This window comes from Culex quinquefasciatus, chromosome 2, assembly GCF_015732765.1.
Source record: "Culex quinquefasciatus strain JHB chromosome 2, VPISU_Cqui_1.0_pri_paternal, whole genome shotgun sequence".
Taxonomy (NCBI): domain Eukaryota; kingdom Metazoa; phylum Arthropoda; class Insecta; order Diptera; family Culicidae; genus Culex; species Culex quinquefasciatus.
Window position 1 is genome coordinate 85907870 of NC_051862.1, and position 19723 is coordinate 85927592.

Here is a 19723-nt window from a genome sequence, read left to right on the forward strand (position 1 = left end):
TAAATGGCCATATCTCGAGACAGGGTTGCCAGATCTTCAATGTTTTGGACTCGTTGGAAAGGTCTTTTGATAACCTATCCAACGATGGGTCGGATGGTGGATCCGGACATAGTTTACATACATTTAAGTGAGATCCGGCTTCCAAAAAGTACATAAATATCACTTAAAAGGCCATATCTCAAGACAGGGTTGCCAGATCTTCAATGTTTTGGACTCGTTGGAAAGGTCTTTTGATAACCTATCCAACGATGGGTCGGATGGTGGATCCGGACATAGTTTACATGCATTTAAGTGAGATCCGGCTTCCAAAAAGTACATAAATATCACTTAAATGGCCATATCTCGAGACAGGGTTGCCAGATCTTCAATGTTTTGGACTCGTTGGAAAGGTCTTTTGATAACCTATCCAACGATGGGTCGGATGGTGGATCCGGACATAGTTTACATACATTTAAGTGAGATCCGGCTTCCAAAAAGTACATAAATATCACTTAAACGGCCATACCTCGAGACAGGGTTGCCAGATCTTCAATGTTTTGGACTCGTTGGAAAGGTCTTTTGATAACCTATCCAACGATGGGTCGGATGGTGGATCCGGACATAGTTTACATGCATTTAAGTGAGATCCGGCTTCCAAAAAGTACATAAATATCACTTAAATGGCCATATCTCGAGACAGGGTTGCCAGATCTTCAATGTTTTGGACTCGTTGGAAAGGTCTTTTGATAACCTATCCAACGATGGGTCGGATGGTGGATTCGGACATAGTTTACATACATTTAAGTGAGATCCGGCTTCCAAAAAGTACATAAATATCACTTAAAAGGCCATATCTCAAGACAGGGTTGCCAGATCTTCAATGTTTTGGACTCGTTGGAAAGGTCTTTTGATAACCTATCCAACGATGGGTCGGATGGTGGATCCGGACATAGTTTACATGCATTTAAGTGAGATCCGGCTTCCAAAAAGTACATAAATATCACTTAAATGGCCATATCTCGAGACAGGGTTGCCAGATCTTCAATGTTTTGGACTCGTTGGAAAGGTCTTTTGATAACCTATCCAACGATGGGTCGGATGGTGGATCCGGACATAGTTTACATACATTTAAGTGAGATCCGGCTTCCAAAAAGTACATAAATATCACTTAAAAGGCCATATCTCAAGACAGGGTTGCCAGATCTTCAATGTTTTGGACTCGTTGGAAAGGTCTTTTGATAACCTATCCAACGATGGGTCGGATGGTGGATCCGGACATAGTTTACATGCATTTAAGTGAGATCCGGCTTCCAAAAAGTACATAAATATCACTTAAATGGCCATATCTCGAGACAGGGTTGGCAGATCTTCAATGTTTTGGACTCGTTGGAAAGGTCTTTTGATAACCTATCCAACGATGGGTCGGATGGTGGATCCGGACATAGTTTACATACATTTAAGTGAGATCCGGCTTCCAAAAAGTACATAAATATCACTTAAAAGGCCATATCTCAAGACAGGGTTGCCAGATCTTCAATGTTTTGGACTCGTTGGAAAGGTCTTTTGATAACCTATCCAACGATGGGTCGGATGGTGGATCCGGACATAGTTTACATACATTTAAGTGAGATCCGGCTACAAAAAAGTACATAAATATCACTTAAATGGCCATATCTCGAGACAGGGTTGCCAGATCTTCAATGTTTTGGACTTTTTGGAAAGGTCTTTTGATAACCTATCCAACGATGGGTCGGATGATGGATCCGGACATAGTTTACATGCATTTAAGTGAGATCCGGCTTCCAAAAAGTACATAAATATCACTTAAATGGCCATATCTCGAGACAGGGTTGCCAGATCTTCAATGTTTTGGACTCGTTGGAAAGGTCTTTTGATAACATATCCAACGATGGGTCGGATGGTGGATCCGGACATAGTTTACATACATTTAAGTGAGATCCGGATATATATGAAAACACATTTTTATACATAACTTTTGAACTACTTATCGAAACTTCAATCTGTATAAAACTCGATCTATGGGACCCTAAACCAAGTCGAATGCAACAGGTTCGGGTCAAATCGGTTCAGCCAGTGCTGAGAAACATGAGCTAGTTTGTTGGTCACATACATACATACACACACACATACACACACACATACACACACACATACACACAGACATTTGTTCAGTTTTTGATTCTGAGTCGATATGTATACATGAAGGTGGGTCTACGACGTTTTTATACAAAGATCATTTTTAGAGCAGGATTATAGCCTTACCTCAGTGAGGAAGGCAAAAAGGTTTCAAAAAATGCTTTATATGACTTACATATCAGTTATTCATTGAACAGTAAAATTCCAAGAATATGGGAAAAAATCATTCCACCTGAAGCTGAACACTGTTCTCTGGGACTGACGTGGTAAATGAAGGTTAAAGTTTCAAAAAACTGATTTTAACGATTCAAAAAAATTAACTTGGACTTAGTGACATCTTGTTACATTTTGAAATAGGACATATTTTTTCCAAATTAAAAAAAAGCATGCAATTTAAATATCGTATTAAAGTAAAATCTTTACAAACTGAATGTATCACAACTCAATAAATGGAACGTTTAAGAGCTCTCGAATGCACACAAACTCTAAAACCAACAACCCCTAACCGTCCAAATGTCGCAAGTGACTGGAAAAAGTGCTGGGCCTACAATGAACGCTATCGGACGACGCGAGCTACGTTTAAGCTGAGCAAAAACAGATTATTCGATGCTTTTAATTACAGCACCACCACCACGCATTTCATATTAATCATTCGATCGTAAATAAACGCTTTCTGTGAACCATTCGCGCGTCGGCCTTCATAGACATACCAGCTAGCTTTAAAACAGTAACTTTGCCAGTCACTTGCTAGAGCGGAAGGAAAAAAACTTATTGCAGATAGTATCGAACGGAGACGAAAACAATATTTGCGTTGCTCTCATTCCCTGGCGACAATCGAGGCTTCATGTTGTAAAATAATTAAAAACGAGTCATTTCACGCCCGCTTGAAAATTGTGCGTTTTGCTTAACCATATTGTGATTAACAGATGACGAATGACCCAACTAGATCGATTTGAAGGAGAAATCAACTTTTCATAAACGACTTTCGAATAAGTTTACTTTAAATTTGTAATTGAAACACTGATAATCTTCCAACAGCCGTGAATATTGTTTCCCTTTCCATACTATCCCGTAATGTTTTTTCCTTGAATATTTTAAAAACAGTTTTGCCCCTAATCAGGCCAAGCTGTTTTTAAATTTTCTGAACAAAACCTTTGAATCGCATTATCAAAACAAATTGCCTGAATGTTGGGATAGGGTACCCTGTGTTGCGTGTTTCCAAATTTGCAAAATTTCAAGAATCGCGGTCGAATTTGTCGAGAATAAAACAAAGCGAAATCAAAAAGCTATAAAAGAGCGCGCGCGGGAACTGTGCCTGATGATTCAATTTTGATTATTTCGTACGTCTCAAAATTCTCGAAAGATTTTTGACGCATGCCAGTGCATAATGTCACTAACGACTCAAAAACGTTTGAATTTGATTTTCGGAGAAAGAAGTATCTGCCCTTGGTGATTTGTCGATTTGTTTTGACTAAGACCCCGTGTGAGTGATTCACCTTGTTTTCAAGTCGAAGTAACTAACAATGACCTGTGTACCTAATGCTGTCTCATGAAACCTCCTCATCACGTCATCGCGCACTCATTCCGGAAGTGATCACTCCCAAACTCGAGCACCTGCTACTGCCGCTGACACATTTGATGCTTATCGTCACTGGGTTTCGAAAATATGGTTAAAGTCATGCTCATGCAATTACACCCACCCTCCTCCTTGTTTTACTTTCTAGAACCCCTCGGTAGAGTGGCCCCAAAGCTTTCCGCCGCCTCGAAGATTCTCACGGCGGAAACGAAGCGTAAAAAGACAATAGCCCTGTTCTGCTCCGCCCAGGCATTTCCGGTGCCGGTTTTTAGGTAAAGTGTGCCCCCCTCTCTCTAGATTTAAGGTGACCAAATGCAAGACACGCTCTATCCCAAAAACAAACATGCAAATTTTCATTCTAACAAAGCTACACGATCAATCCTAAGATGGGTTACTAATTGCTCGTTCCTTCTCATGCTGCTCCTCCTCCTTCTTTTTTTGCGTGGCGGACTCAGAACCGCTGGCAAGCATTGCACCTCGGCTGACGTCCGGCGACAAGAGCCGCAACCTGGAGGTTAGAAGTCAAGATAACATTACGCTGCTCTGCCCGGCCCAGTCCTATCCGGTGCCGGCGTTTAGGTGAGATTTTTTTGTTGTCATCCTCTAGTCATTCTTCTAGATAGGTAGATTGTGTTTCACTCAGTTTGCTTTTAAAACATAGTCCGGGATGCTTAACCATACGGTACCCTATGCCCACTAGAATCTGTAAGATAACCCCCTCGACTTGACGAATCACCTGTTCTTTTGTTACCGTTTTTTTTAACCTTCCATCTTCTAAGAACCTGTCGCTAGTGTTGCCCCTCGACTAACTTCTGGCGATACATTGCGTGTATTGCTGGTTAAAACTGCCGACAACTTTACGCTTCTGTGCCCGGCACAGTCGTTTCCAATTCCGGCGTTTAGGTAAGAGTAAGGACAAGGGGTTAAGTTTTGAAGAGGCTGTATCTTTTGACAAGAGTAAGATAGCATCATATTTCTTCGGAAAAGTTTTAGGGGATTTTCTCAATTATAAAGCTATTGTGTTGGCTTGAACAATTATAGTGGATAATGAAAATTACATGAATCAAAATCTAAAAAAAAAGGTTTTTCCATACATATTAAAAAACATAATTAAAATGAAATGCACAAAGTAAAGACACGACCAATCAAGTCCAAATTTAAGGAAAAAAACTGTCAAAATTACAGAAACAAGAATAAATTTTGTTGATGGTACAGTCCAGACTCGATTATCCGAAGGCCTCGGAAAAATTTCACATAGGATAATCGAATCACGAAAAAAATATTTTTTTCCTTGTCTAACTTTGATTGTTGAGCTTAAGAATGATCCCTAAACTACGCTTAAGTGATTTAAAAATTTTAAATCCTAGATGGCGGCCAATATGGCGGTGACGAAATTTAAATTGGGGTGAAAAACGGGGTCGCAGAACTTGAATTTGATGTTTGAAACGTAAAAAATAAATAAAGGGAAAAAAAAAATTTTTGTCCGTGATTCGATTTGCCGAAGTCCCATACAAATCTTCGGATAACACTAACAACATATAACACTTCTTAAATAACTGCACATATTTGAAGGAATGCAAAAACTGACTTTTTTTTTACAAAAACCAGAATACAGAATAGAAACTATTTCTCATTAAATATTTAAAAAAAAATGTTTAGTGCTCCTGTTTGTAAGACTGGAAATATTCTCAAAGATATTACTGAAACATGATGTCATTATAGAGATACAAACATAAATAAAACTAAAACAAGAATATAACATTTATTAAAGATTGTAACTCACAAAAATAATACAGAAAAAAATAATTTTGAAAAAATATAAATTAATTATGGCTTTGTCTATTTGTTCAATATGCACGAATTGAAACTGTTGGTGCTTGAAGAATGGAGAAACTGACATAAATATTACCGAAACAAAAATACAGTTATGTTCGAATTTAAACTTTTCCTCTTGAAAAGTTGAAAAAAATGCTTATGTTTGAAAGAATTTTACATTCACAACTATGTTATTTGAACATGAAGAAAATATTTAAATAATAAATACGAGACGAGCTTTCCGGTAAAAATATTTACGAGACAGAAAACCCAAGTCTGTCATATAGAAATTGCCAAAAACCACCAAAAGTCCTATTATTTCAACATTTTTATTTTTAAAATCGTTCTATCTTTACAAGGATTGGACTTAGGACAATGGTCAATATGGAGACTTTTATGTAAAATTGTCTGGGAAATCGATTCCCACTATCGATTCTGAAAAATTTTGACGTTTAGACCACTTTTCCAAAAAAACAGTTGTAGTAAATGATTTTTGTATTTTTTCAGGAGAGACATACCATCCTGCATTTTTCGTGAGTCTTTTTGTAACATTTCAGACTATTTCCTCAAAAATTTTGAGTGACTTTTAAACATCAAACTGAAAAATCTCGTAGAAATGGCGTGTATGTTTGTTTCAGTGTATTTTTTTCAGAAAGCCCGTCCAATTTCCTACAAGTTTGTCTTTGACCACTTTTTGATACGATGCAACGGCTTCGAGATACAGTAATTTTTAAATTGCAAAACACAAAAATGTTTAAATACCTAACGCCCTTCTCAAATGTTATTTTCGAGTACTATCGGCTCCATATACACAAAAATGGCTTATATAGACCTAGTATAACATGTCTACAAAGTTTCATTGAAATCGGAGAGAGTCGGGTACAAAAGTACCAGAAAAATTCCTGATTTGAGCTGGAAATGCTCACAAGAATAAATTAATTTTACTAAATGAAAAAACTCATAGAAATATTAAAGAATTTTAAAGAAACATGATAAAAAATGTAAAATTCTTCAAAAAATGACAGAGTTTGAACTCATAAAAAAACATTTTTATGATAAATAAAATCTTCTGAAAGAATAAAAAAATATGTGATTATTAGATCTTTAGCATTTATGGCTCATTGGAAAGGTCTTTTGATAGCCCAACATAAGATCAAATACTAAAAGGTCGAAAGACAAAAGGTCTAATGTGGACAAAAGGTTAAAAGGGTGAAAAGTAGAAAGCGATTTTTTAAAGTACAAAAATGTACATTTCAGAATTTTTTATAATTTTTGAAGCCCAGCAAAGGTTATGAAAATAGATCTCAGAACTTATGTTTGATCTTTCATATGTTGAGATATCAATGAAGCATTTGATTGAGTTAAAAAAAAAACAAAGATTTGATAAGTTAAATTAATACAATATTTACTTGTTATGAGATGTTATTGTTCGGACATTAAATTTTGATTAACCATAGGTTGGGCTAGCAAAAGACCATTTTAATTGATAAACTGGTGAAATTTACTTCCAGAATTTTTTTATCTTAGAAATTGTTTCGAAAACCCCTTCCAACGAGTCTTTAAAAACATGCTCTGGAAACCCTATCTAAATTTATGAACGCATAATTTATCGCATATCATTTGTTTGAATGAAAATGTTCTCCGGATCCATCGTTGGATACAATCGAAGACATTCCTGACGATTAAAAAAATAAAAATTAAGATCTGGCAACCCTGTCACACCTTGGTGGTTTGTATTTTTTGAAGCTAATAATTTTAGTTGAAATGGCTTTTAATTTTAGTTTTTTTTATTAGTTAAATTTAGTCCTAGATGATAATATTGATCCTTGATAACGAATCCAAGATCGTTTTCGATATCTCGTTATACGGAAAGCTGCTTTAAAAAATGTATTATTGCTGTTATTTTTTTCGAAAGCTGATCAAAAAACGGATATGTTTACAATTTTGGTCAGCTTTTTAAACTAAGCATATGAAATTGAATTATTGAATAAGGTTGATCCATCAGCAACCATTTCATGCCTTCGCTGAACACGTTCCATACTCCAGCATTCAGGGCAAAGTCTCGTGTCCGGTAATATTTCATGATATTCGATTTTTGTTTTTCCTAAAATAGAACCCGTTGGCAGTGTAGCACCCCGTCTCACGTCCGGGGACGAAAGTCGAAAACTTTTGGTCAAATCACACGACAATGTTACTATGCTCTGTCCGGCGCAATCCTTCCCGGTCCCTGTGTTCAGGTAATTTGTTTTTAAATGGGTAAATTTGATAGTAAGAGCAGTGCATCCTAAGTGTGTGCCCCTCTAAATTGTTCTAGAACCAATCTCGAGTACTCCTCCGAAGACACCTGCGTTGATGCAGAAACCTATCTTTGCGGATCCCAACGAAGATCTCGCACTGTTGTGTCTGGCACAGGGTTTTCCAGCGCCAAACTTTAGGTGAGAAACGCAACATTCAGTCAATTTGGTATTATGTTGGGGGTAGATTAGCTATATCGTCGGAATACAACGCGGCTCTTTCCTACAGAACCAATCGGTGCGAAACCACCTGTGTTGTCGAGCGATAGCAAAAAGACATGGATGGAACGAAAGCAGAACACCAGCGTAGTGTTCTTCTGCCCGGCGCAGTCCTACCCGGTAGCTTCGTTTAGGTAACAAGACATAGGGTACCTCTCTCCCCTTCATACTGGGTATTTGATTGTTTGGTAATAAAACATTAACGCAACGACTTGGTTTCCACTCCAGAACCAATCGGTAGCAAAGCCCCGTCATTCGCTACCGAAGCCATGATGATGGGCGTTCGAACGGCCAGCAACACCAGCACGGTTCTGACCTGCCAGGCACAGGCATATCCAGTTCCGATCTTCAGGTACGGAGTTCTTTGAGTTCATGCAAATACACGCCCAACGGTGACCCTGTTCCAAATTCAGTGATCGTAATGGGGGTAGCACTGATCGCGTTTAAAAATTTCTAGAACCCATTGGTAGCAAATCGCCTTCCTTCTCGAATGATGCCGTAACGGTTGCTGTAAGAACCCATGGCGGAGCTAGTACGGCTCTGACCTGCCAGGCACAGGCATATCCGGTTCCGATCTTCAGGTACGATAGATTTTGGTTGGTACAAAGTTTTGAAACATGCCCGGGGTACTCATTTCAATGTTATGCTTGTGAAGGCCAAGTTGTTTTATGTCCGGAATTCCGCTTTCAGAACCAATTGGTAGCAAAGCCCCGTCCTTTTCATCGGAGGCTATCGCAGTACTGCGCGTTGGATTCAACTCAACGATTGCGCTAACTTGTCAGGCTCAGGCATTCCCGGTGCCGGTGTTTAGGTAGGATATCCACACGACATCCAGGGGGTACCTTATCCCATCTAAAATTGGGTGTGAGAAGCATTTGTTACAATGGGATAAATATTACGTTTCAGAACCCATTGGTAGCAAGGCACCATCGTTTTCGACTACGGTTATAACGATCATGGTTGCTCCTATCAATACAAGCATTGCCTTACTTTGTCAGGCTCAAGGATATCCGACACCGGTCTTCAGGTACGTTTGAAGGACAGTGAATCTACACAATTACCCTATCTTCAGCGTTCAGGTTATTTAAGATTTTAATTAGAATCGATCCTAATTTTACGTTCCCTTGGTAGAACCAATCGGGAGCAAATCTCCGTCCTTTTCGACGGACTCGATGGCATTTGTCAGGACCGGACTCAACGGTACACTGGCCCTCCTCTGTCAGGCACAGGCTTTTCCAGTTCCAATTTTCAAGTAAGTTGGTAACTCGACCGGGGGTACCCTAGCTCATTCAAGATCATTCCAAGTTGTTACGAGGCGCACATTTTGGTAACGTTTATTTGTCATTTCAACGCAACAGAGCCAATCGGCAGCAAAGCTCCCTCGTTTGGTTCCAACATAATGACTTTCTTGGACACAAGTATCAACTCGAGCATTGCCTTACTCTGCCAGGCTCAGGCTTATCCAGTTCCAATCTTTAAGTAAGTTGTTTTGCCAGGTAGTTATCCAGTTCCCAATTACCGTTTAATGCGGTATGTCCACGCATCCTTCCTCCCCCGTAGATTCAGTGAAATGTGATCAGTTCACAGAATCCTCTCTACGATAAAATCAACGCAGTAGGCACGGCCTCTTTAATTGCGGAAATGCAGTTCGGGTACGATTAGGTTAGCTTAGCAGGGTATTCCCAAGCATTCAGGCAGGTTGTTGTGTGAATACTCGAGGATCTTTGCTCAACCAATGCCCTCTCCCTTTTGTAGAACCTATCGGGAGTAAGGCACCATCATTCGCGACCAATTCGATGAACTACGTGGACGTTTCGATCAACAGTACCGTGGCGCTACTTTGCCAAGCTCAGGCCTATCCGGTTCCGATTTTCAGGTAGTGTAGCGCAGGGTAACCCTAAAGAATCTCAACTAAATTGGGCGGAGATTTGTTTTGGGATACTTAAGCTGACGAATGTTGAATGTTTTCCGTAGAACCTATCGGATCGAAGGCACCGGCCTTCAATAACGATGCAACACAGTTTGCTGCCTTTTGCGAACAAGCCTCGCACGTGACTTTGCTGTGCAACGCTCAGGCATTTCCTGTGCCGATTTTCAGGTAAAGGAACTCCAAAATTATAACCACAACTCAAAATTCAAAACATAGTCCTTCATAAAAATATCATCAGGCATAATTCTGTGCCTAACGGCACAGGGGAACCCTAACCAACAAATTGGTTTATTTCTTGTGAGAAATCTCTAAGTTGACGTAACAAAACTCATGTCCCCAGAACCAATTGGATCTAAAGCGCCGGCTTTTAACAACGATGCATCACAGTTTGTTGCCTTTCGTGAACAAGGTTCACAAATTACGCTGCTGTGTAATGCTCAGGCTTTTCCTGTACCAATCTACAGGTTAGTTCTATCTGTAAAATATTGAATCTTCTTACTTAATATTTGAGTAAACGGCTTCGTATTAGGGTACCCTACCTCAACACGACATCATCCTTATTTAGCATTCAACATTAAGTAATGCTTTAAACAACATTTTATTCAGAACCTATTGGATCAAAAGCACCTACATTTCCTTCGGATGAAAACAGTAGATCCTATACGAAAGCTAGTAAGACAAGTTTGGCGCTGTTTTGCCAAGCTCAGGCATTCCCAGTTCCAATTACTAGGTGAGATTCGTTATATTTTGCTTCTCTTGTATTTAATTTTGGGTTATACCAACACAAGGTACCTCTAGATCTGTATGACATTCAGTCAACGAAATCGGCGAGAGATTATATGAAAATCGTGCCATTTTAGAACCAATCGGATCAAAAGCACCAACATTTCCGTCGGATGCTAGGAGCATTACATATGTCAGGCAAAGCAACACTAGCTTAGCGTTATTTTGTCAGGCTCAGGCATTTCCAGTTCCGATTACTAGGTGAGAATTAGATATATTTGCTCCGGTTTATAGTATTTTTTGTAGTCCAACAAAAGGTACCTATTGATTCCAAGCTTCAGTCAATTTGAAATGCTTTATTTGTAAGCTTATTCTAAGAATTTGTCAACTTCTAGAACCAATTGGATCTAAAGCGCCAACTTTCACGTCAGAAGCTAGAAGCTCAACCTACGTCAAACAGAGCAACACTAGTTTAGCGTTGTTTTGTCAGGCACAGGCATTTCCAGTTCCAATCACGAGGTAATCATTTCCGGGTGGTTGAAACTTTCAAAATGTTTCATGAACACAGCACTGGTCCAGCATTCAGGCATTACCACTAGTTTGTCTTTTTTTGAGTTGAGTTCGAATCAAATTCCAATGTTTTTCCCCACCAGAACCAATCGGCTCAAAGGCTCCGACTTTCAACTTTGACTACAAGATGTTTTCATTCGTGAAGCAGAGCAATACTAGCTTAGCTTTGTTTTGCCAGGCTCAGGCGTTTCCAGTTCCAATTACAAGGTATTACATGTCAGTGTGAATTGTGAATACCCAACATTCAGGCATTTTGTGGCACACCACAAATGAGAGTTAGTGATTTGAACCCTTCCTTTCTGCAGAACCAATTGGCTCGAAGGCTCCCACATTTAACTTCGATTCGAAGACCTTCACTTTCGTGAAGCAGAGCAACACTAACCTTGCGCTGTTCTGTCAGGCTCAAGCATTTCCGGTTCCAATCACCAGGTACATGTTCCCTTTTAGGTTATTTAGCTAAGCAACCGACTCAACCCCATTCAGGCACTTTGTGATCAATTTTAAAGGTAGAATCCATAGCTCAAGTGCATCACTTCAATTCCTTAGAACCGATCGGATCAAAAGCACCGACGTTCCCGTCTGATTCGAGCACGAGCTCGTTCAAAAAGCCTAGCAACTCCACGTTTGCGCTGCTTTGCCAAGCTCAGGGCTTCCCAGTTCCGATCACAAGGTAAACGTCAAACCCCCAAATATCCAGGCACTTTGTTTATCAAAAGTTTAGTATCCAAATTTATGCTAAAGCAAGCTTATGCTGTTCACAGAACCGATTGGCTCGAAAGCGCCTAGCTTCTCGAGTGCTTCCAGAAGTAGTTCCTTCATGGAACCTACCAACTCGAGCCTGGCGTTGCTCTGTCAAGCTCAGGGATTTCCGGTGCCGATTACAAGGTATTGCGATGAATCATCTCTGCGGTGAATTTTACGTTAGTGATCTGGCCACTTAGGTCTTTTTCAATACTTATACAAATCTTAGAAATCCAAAAACAGCATTCAGGCAGTTTGAGCTTTAAAATGATTAGTTTCTAAAATAGCACAACATATACGAAAAAAAAAAATCCATTTTGCAGAACCGATTGGATCCAAAGCACCAAGTTTCTCTAGCTCATCTAAAACCAGTTCATTTGACGAACCAACCAACTCAAGCGTTGCGTTACTCTGTCAGGCACAAGCATTCCCGGTTCCTATTACAAGGTATTACCTGAACCAATTCTTATCCCTGTTTCTTTTTTATATCGGTTTGAATCCAATGAATCCTCGATTCATTGCGAGCGATTCTCTACATTTTCGTAAATCGACTTTTATTAGTATATATTTTATTTGATGACACTTTGTGTATGCATTCCCTGTGTCCAGAGAAGCGATTTTGCATGTGAAAAGTTGTATGTTGTAGAAGGGATTTTTTGATCGGTTTGGTGTCTTCGGCAATGCTGTAGGTTATGATCAGAACTTTTTAGAAGCAAGAACAGGCGCACTGAAACAAAATTAATAAAAAAGATTTTTTATTACTGAAAATTAAACTCCTGAAATAGCATCCTAAACGTCTTGATGCCCTTTTCAAATCCCCAAAACATATGAAAAAACTAACTTAATCCACCTATGTGGTTGATGCCTTCCTCACTTTTTACAATTGGTAATATGAGTGGTTTTTTTAGATCCAGAAAAATAAGTACACATATATGACTTAAGTGGTCATAACTCGAGACAGGATTGCCAGATTACCAATGTTGTGGACTCGTTGGAAAGGGTTTTCGAAAAAAAAAAAAAAAAAAAAACTAACTTAATCCACCTATGTGGTTGATGCCTTCCTCACTTTTTACAATTGGTAATATGAGTGGTTTTTTTAGATCCAGAAAAATAAGTACACATATATGACTTAAGTGGTCATAACTCGAGACAGGATTGCCAGATTACCAATGTTGTGGACTCGTTGGAAAGGGTTTTCGATTACCTAACCAACGATGGGTCGGATGATGGATCCGGCCATCGTTTGCATACATTTAATTGAGATCCGGCTTCAAAAAAGTACATAAATATCACTTATGTGGTCATAACTCGAGACAGGGTTGCCAGATCTTCAATGTTGAGGACTCGTTGGAAAGGGTTTTCGATTACCTAACCAACGATGGGTCGGATGATGGATCCGGACATCGTTTGCATACATTTTATTGAGATCCGACCTCGAAAAAGTACATAAATATCACTTAAGTGGTCATAGCTCAAGACAGGGTTGCCAGATCTTCAATGTTGTGGATTCGTTGGAAAGGTCTCTCGATTACCTAACCAACAATGGGTCGGATGATGGATCCGGACATCGTTTACATGCATATAAATGAGATCCGGATATATGTGAAAACACATTTTTATACATAACTTTTGAAACTTCAAACAATTCAATAGCGATGTATAGGACCCTATACTAAGTCGATTGCAACTGGTTTGGTCAAAATCGGTTCAGCCAGTGCTGAGAAAACTCAGTGAGAATTTTGGTCACATAAATACATACACACACACATACACACACACACACACACACACACACACACACACACATACACGCACAGACATTTGTTCAGTTTTCGATTCTGAGTCGATATGTATACATGAAGGTGGGTCTTCGAGCTTTTAATAAAAAGTTCATTTTTAGAGCATTTTACCTCAGTGAGGAAGGCAAAATATCGAAAAAAAATCGAAATCAAAAATTAGAAATTCAACTAAATGTAATACAAAATTTAAACAATAATTCCGTGTGCATATATTTAATAAAAATCCATACCATAACCTACAACTTTGCCGAAGATACCAATTCGATCAGAAATTTGCTTCTCGCGATACAGATTTGCTGCTTTCGACATCACATCAAAGTACAAAATCGAAATCTTGAAAAAAAATTGCGAAATTGTAGAAAATTTATCCAATCGCTTTTAATCGAAAAAATAGCTTTATGATCGCAAAATTTGTATGAAACTTTTGAAGTTAACAGCATTCAGGCAGTTTGTCAGGGAAAGATGTCTATGTCTACCCAAAACAAAAAGGTAAACATATGCACAATGTAATTTCAGAACCAATTGGATCCAAAGCTCCTAGTTTCTCAAGCTCATCCAGAATAAGCTCTTTCGAGGAACCAACCAATTCAAGCGCGGCGTTGCTCTGTCAGGCTCAAGGTTTCCCAGTTCCTATCACGAGGTAATCCTAAATTCGTACGAAATCATCACTAGGCACTGAGTTAGCATCTTATCCCAACATTCGGTCACAATAAGACCATAAGGAGGTTTTTGAGATTCATTCCCGTCCATAAATTTCAGAACCCATTGGATTGAAAGGTCCAACGTTTCCATCGGCACAACTTAGTGGATCATTCAAGTACCCCGGCAACACGACCTTTGCCCTCTTTTGTCAGGCACAGGCCTTCCCAGTTCCGATCACGAGGTACTCTATTCTAATCTTACTTTCAAACAGAACAATTCAGGCAGTTTGTTTCATAATCCTATAATATTGTTCAATAGACTGAAGCTAGACATTTTGTCCAAACAGAACCAATTGGCTTCAAACCGCCAACATTCGCTTCAGCCCTGCTGAGTGGATCGTTCAAATATCCCAGCAACACGACGTTTGCCCTGTTCTGCCAAGCGCAAGCGTTTCCAGTTCCGATCACAAGGTATTCTATTTTAAATTTGGTCAACAGTTCAGGCAATTTGTTTTGCATAAAGCAGAATTCGTCAGAATATTAAAACATGAATTGTAAATATTTCCAACACGAACAGAACCAATTGGACTGAAGGCTCCATCGTTTTCGTCGGCTGCCCGTAGCAGTTCCTTCGTTGAAGCCAGCAACAGAACGATGGCCCTATTCTGTCAGGCACAGGCATTTCCGGTTCCAATCTTTCGGTAAATGTGCATTGGGAAATATTCAAACATTCAGGCAATTTAAAGCTTCAACAGCTATAGTTCAGTAACACCGGGTACTTGTTCGCAGAACCTATTGGCTCGAAGCCACCGACTTTCTCGACCGATTCCAAGATAAGCATGTTCATGAAGCCAAGCAACTCCAGCTTGGCACTACTTTGTCAGGCACAAGCCTACCCGGTACCGATAACCAGGTAATCAACGTTGATACGAACCACATTCGGGCAATTTGTTGATCAATTTCGTATGCTAAGAAGACGTACTTAAAACCTTTCAAACTCTATCCAGAACCAATTGGATCGAAAGCTCCAACCTTTTCGTCGGATTCGATGGGGAGCATATTCCGTCGACCCAGCAACAGCAGTTTTGCACTGTTTTGTCAGGCACAAGCATTCCCAGTGCCGATAACCAGGTTTGTTCCGTAACTTGAAACATAACGCAAAGGGTTGGCAACTGTCCCAACATTCGGGTAACTGTCTACAAGTACAAGTGTCTAATATCTCCCAATACTACTGTGAATAGAACCAGTCGGATCGAAACCGCCGACCTTTTCGTCCGAGTCCAAGGGCAGTATCTTTGAGAAGCCGGCCAACAGTAGCTTTGCCCTGCTCTGTCAGGCCCAGGCCTTTCCCGTGCCAATCATGAGGTAAGCAGTTCCCACTAGGCTGTCATGGTGTTACATTCGAGATTTGTCACTCAAAATCGAAAGCAGAAGATCACATCACGGAAGAGGCCACAATTGGATAGGATGTGTCCCAGACAGACTAATGTTAACTGTGAAAAAGATATCAATTACGGAAGTGAAACTCTTCCCTGCCAGTCATTGATCATCACATTTTGTACCCGTTATACGAACCTGTTTAATCTAAAATGCGATATTTCTTTCTCTTTTTCTTCTTTTTTACTCAGAACCTGTCGGCAGTGTTGCACCGAAAATTTCCGGAGACCGTCTTCAGGAAATGAGTGTAACAAATGCGCAGGATTTCGCAATACTCTGTCTTGGTCAAGCCTATCCAACACCGGCCTTCAGGTGATTGTCGATTGTGCTTCTTACATTGAAATCAACCCAAAAAAATCTAATCAAACCAATCATGAGCTACGGTAGAGAGTGATCCGGCTGTAGAATTTCCTTGTCCTGACGAAATTTTGAAAACTTTGGCTAAGATTTCCTCGCTAAAAAAAAATTGGTCACCAAAAGGACATTCTAAGCAAGTTGGCCTCCCGATTACCTGCCATGATTGATTGATGCCACTTTTATGTGAATTTGTTTCGATTATTTTGCATAATTGGCTATTTTCAAGAACACGCATCACATCTCAACTCACCCCCTCCAAACTCATCCCAACAATCAGTGCAGTTTTGTTTGTCGAAACTTTTAGAAGAAATTAAAAAAAAACGAGCACACTTTCATCCTAAACCTCATACAAAATGTTTTTAAAATAAAATGTCACGCACAGAACCCGTCGGCAGCGTAGCTCCCAAAATCTCCGGAGGTCGCCTGCAGGAGCTTATAGTCCAAGCGAACACCAGCTTTGCCATGCTGTGTCCTGCCCAGTCGTTTCCGGTGCCCGTGTTTAGGTAAACTCGTTTCCGTCAACTATCTTAGACCAACATTCGGGCAGTTGAAGTTTCTTTCCTAAAAAATATCAACTAAAACAAAGCACACTTGCGTATAGAACCCGTCGGCAGCGTTGCTCCGAAAATTTCCGGACATCATCTGCAAGATTTGAACGTGAAATCGAACGCTGATTTTGCCATCCTTTGCCTTGGACAGGCGTATCCTACGCCAGCTTTCAGGTAACGAACAGGGGCTCTTTGCGCAACATTTAGGCAATTTTGTTTTGGTTGAAAACTGGTTCAACTTTCAAAGTATTGTTTCGAAATTTAAACGCCAGAACCTATTGGAAGCGTCGCTCCGAAGATATCCGGTGGGCTGTTGCAGGAAATGAAGGTTCAACTGGGCCACGACTTTGCCATTCTCTGTCTTGGACAGTCGTACCCGATGCCAAATTTTAGGTAATTTTTAAGAATTTATTCGTGATGAAACATGAACTAAACAATTAATTCTGCTCAAGCGAGTTTTGGTTAAATTACTTTAAATCTTTTGGAAAAATGTGATAAATCATTAAAGTAAAGCTAGGGTTTTAAATTTTTTGTTATTTTCAGAAGCAAAGGTAAGTATCTTCAATGCACACAAGATAAATAAACACAATAAACTTGGATTGTTTATTTAAATTGTGTGGAATGAGCGAAACGGAATCAAATTACATAGATTTATTCACAAATTGTGTTCAGGATGTTTTAGTAAACACGAAATTCAACAAACATATTGCAGAAATAAATTTTAAAAAGTTGAAAAATTTAAATTCTTATACTGCCCATGTTCGCATAAATGTCCCATATGCAAAAACAGCAAGCTGAGAAAAACGCATTTGAAGTTTGTCCCACACATAAGGTTACGTGTTAAGTTTTCACGAAAAAACTTGATTTCCTCCTGATTTCTAGAACAAACTATTGGATGTTATAGGCTTTTCTGAAAGATCTCGCGATTCTGAACAAAACTGCATCACTAACTCAAAACCGATGAAAATGCATATGGGACATTTATGCGATCAGGGGCAGTATATGCGTTTTAAAATCACCTGATAAAGAGTTTTAAACATAGCTCAAATATTTTTTAATAAATTCTCAAACGCGTTGAAAATTAAATACAACAATACTAATGATTTTTTTTTCTTTCAACATGTTTCAAATTGTTTTAATAATTTTAAGCGATTTTATAAAAGGTTGAGAATACTTTTTTGACATTTCATTCAATTTATATAATTATTTTTCAAACAAAAAATCTCGTTATGTCAATGCCCATCGGAGCTAGCGGGATATACTCAATGTTTACATGCGTCTAGAAATGTTTTTATGTAGAAATTTAGGCCGATGCAAATATTTTTCAAAGTTTATGTCATAGTTTAGTTAAAAAATGGCCTGAAAAATTAAGGCCAGATTTTTTTTATTTAATTCAACGAGAAGAGAAGTGCTGATTTAAACGGCAATTTAAAAAAAAAATTGTTATTGAAATGTTGAAGCTTGGCTATCCATTTTTTTATTTTCCCAAGTTCTAACTTTATAAGAGTTTACAATTTTAAGAAATTAAAGCTTAAATTTGATTTAGAATTTAAATCCAAACATTTTTTTTTCTAGTAAAATGTCATTGTAGGAATTTTTAATTTAGGTGACTTAAACAAAGTTGGATCATACATCCATTCTGTGATTACGGGTTTTGATTGATATTTTTCGGTGAATACTTCCATTCTAGTACATTTTTTTATGTAGTTATAATTCAAGTTTTCTTAAGTTATTTCTTCACAAAACCTTTTTTTCAATAGGGAATCTTTTTCACAAATTTCGTTTTTTTTTGCCAAGCATTGGACATGAACACTGATGAAACATTTTGCCTTCCTCACCTCAATGAGGCAAGAAAGCTATGAAATCACTCGAAAAATGAACTTCTTTATTTATAGCTAAACTTCGGAAGATTGTAAAAAGGGTGGTTTTAGTAAGAAAACTTGTCATGCTATACATTTTAAGAAAGGTATTTAAAAGACCGACAACGACAAAACGTTGAAAATCTGACAACCCAATCAAATGTTATAACCACTTAATTGTTATTAATACACTTTTTAGAGGCCGGATCTCACATATTTTGATTAAAACGTTGTCCGGATCTACCATACGACCTATCTTTGGATAGGTAATCAAGAGATCTTTCCAATGAGTCCAGAACATTGAAAATTTGACAACCCTATCAAAAGTTAAAAGTACTTGAGTGATTTTATAGCACTTTTTTTTAGTCCGGACCTCAGATATTTTGATAAAGTAAGTGTTATTTATACACGTTTTTGAGGCTGTGTAGTGTATTCACTTTATGAATGTGAGGAAGGCACCAACCACCTGAAGGTGGATTAAGTAACGTTTTTTCTATAATTTCTAATTTTTTTGCAAAATATAAGCAAGCTATCAAAAGTATTGGTTTAATCGCATTTCAAGTAAATTTGATACTTTTGTATCCTTATTTCATTTTCAACTTAGTTTTTAGAAAAAAAACAGGTTTAAAATGTTATTATTAAAAAGCTCTCGCACGTATCTGGCGTGAATTAATTTTTAATTCAGTGCAATGCAATTTTTTCGTGGATTAGGTTTGAGAAAGGCGCGGATTTAACGTGAAATTGCAAGAAAAAGCATTTCTGATGCCTTTCGATTGTGTCGATTAAATAAGTCCTTCCTATAGCATCGCTGCTCGGTAGGCATGCCGACAAGTAATTGCGTAAATTTCACTATAATTTCTAAAGTTGTATTTTATTCAACAACTCGTTGGTCGTTTTCGGAGTCGTCCACGTTCGGAAAAAACCTTCTCATAGCACGCCGATGGGTATTTTGTTAACAAATATATTGCTTTAACAAATTTTATTTTGTTTTAATCACTGTTTCCGTTTCGTTCATAAACAGGTAAGATAAACAAAAAACAGATCAGTTTCTATTAGATTTCGACAATCAATGTTGCAA

At 38.5% G+C, this 19723-nt stretch overlaps 1 protein-coding gene across 50 annotated transcripts in view; it reads left to right on the top strand.

Moving 5' to 3' along the window:
* The window catches only part of LOC6037737 (Down syndrome cell adhesion molecule-like protein Dscam2), a 106696-nt gene that overhangs the window by 40465 nt on the left and 46508 nt on the right, over positions 1-19723 (top strand). For 33 of the 50 annotated variants that reach the window (XM_038253901.1, XM_038253878.1, XM_038253865.1 and 30 more), the window contains exon 6: positions 11569-11692. In XM_038253901.1, coding sequence (XP_038109829.1) covers positions 11569-11692 — 124 coding nt within the window. Of the gene's footprint in view, positions 1-3860; positions 3985-9795; positions 9917-11568; positions 11693-11809; positions 11934-15451; positions 15576-15685; positions 15810-16620; positions 16742-16839; positions 16961-19723 lie in introns of all 50 variants that reach the window. The other 17 variants (XM_038253861.1, XM_038253892.1, XM_038253872.1 and 14 more) reach the window with 7 other exon arrangements.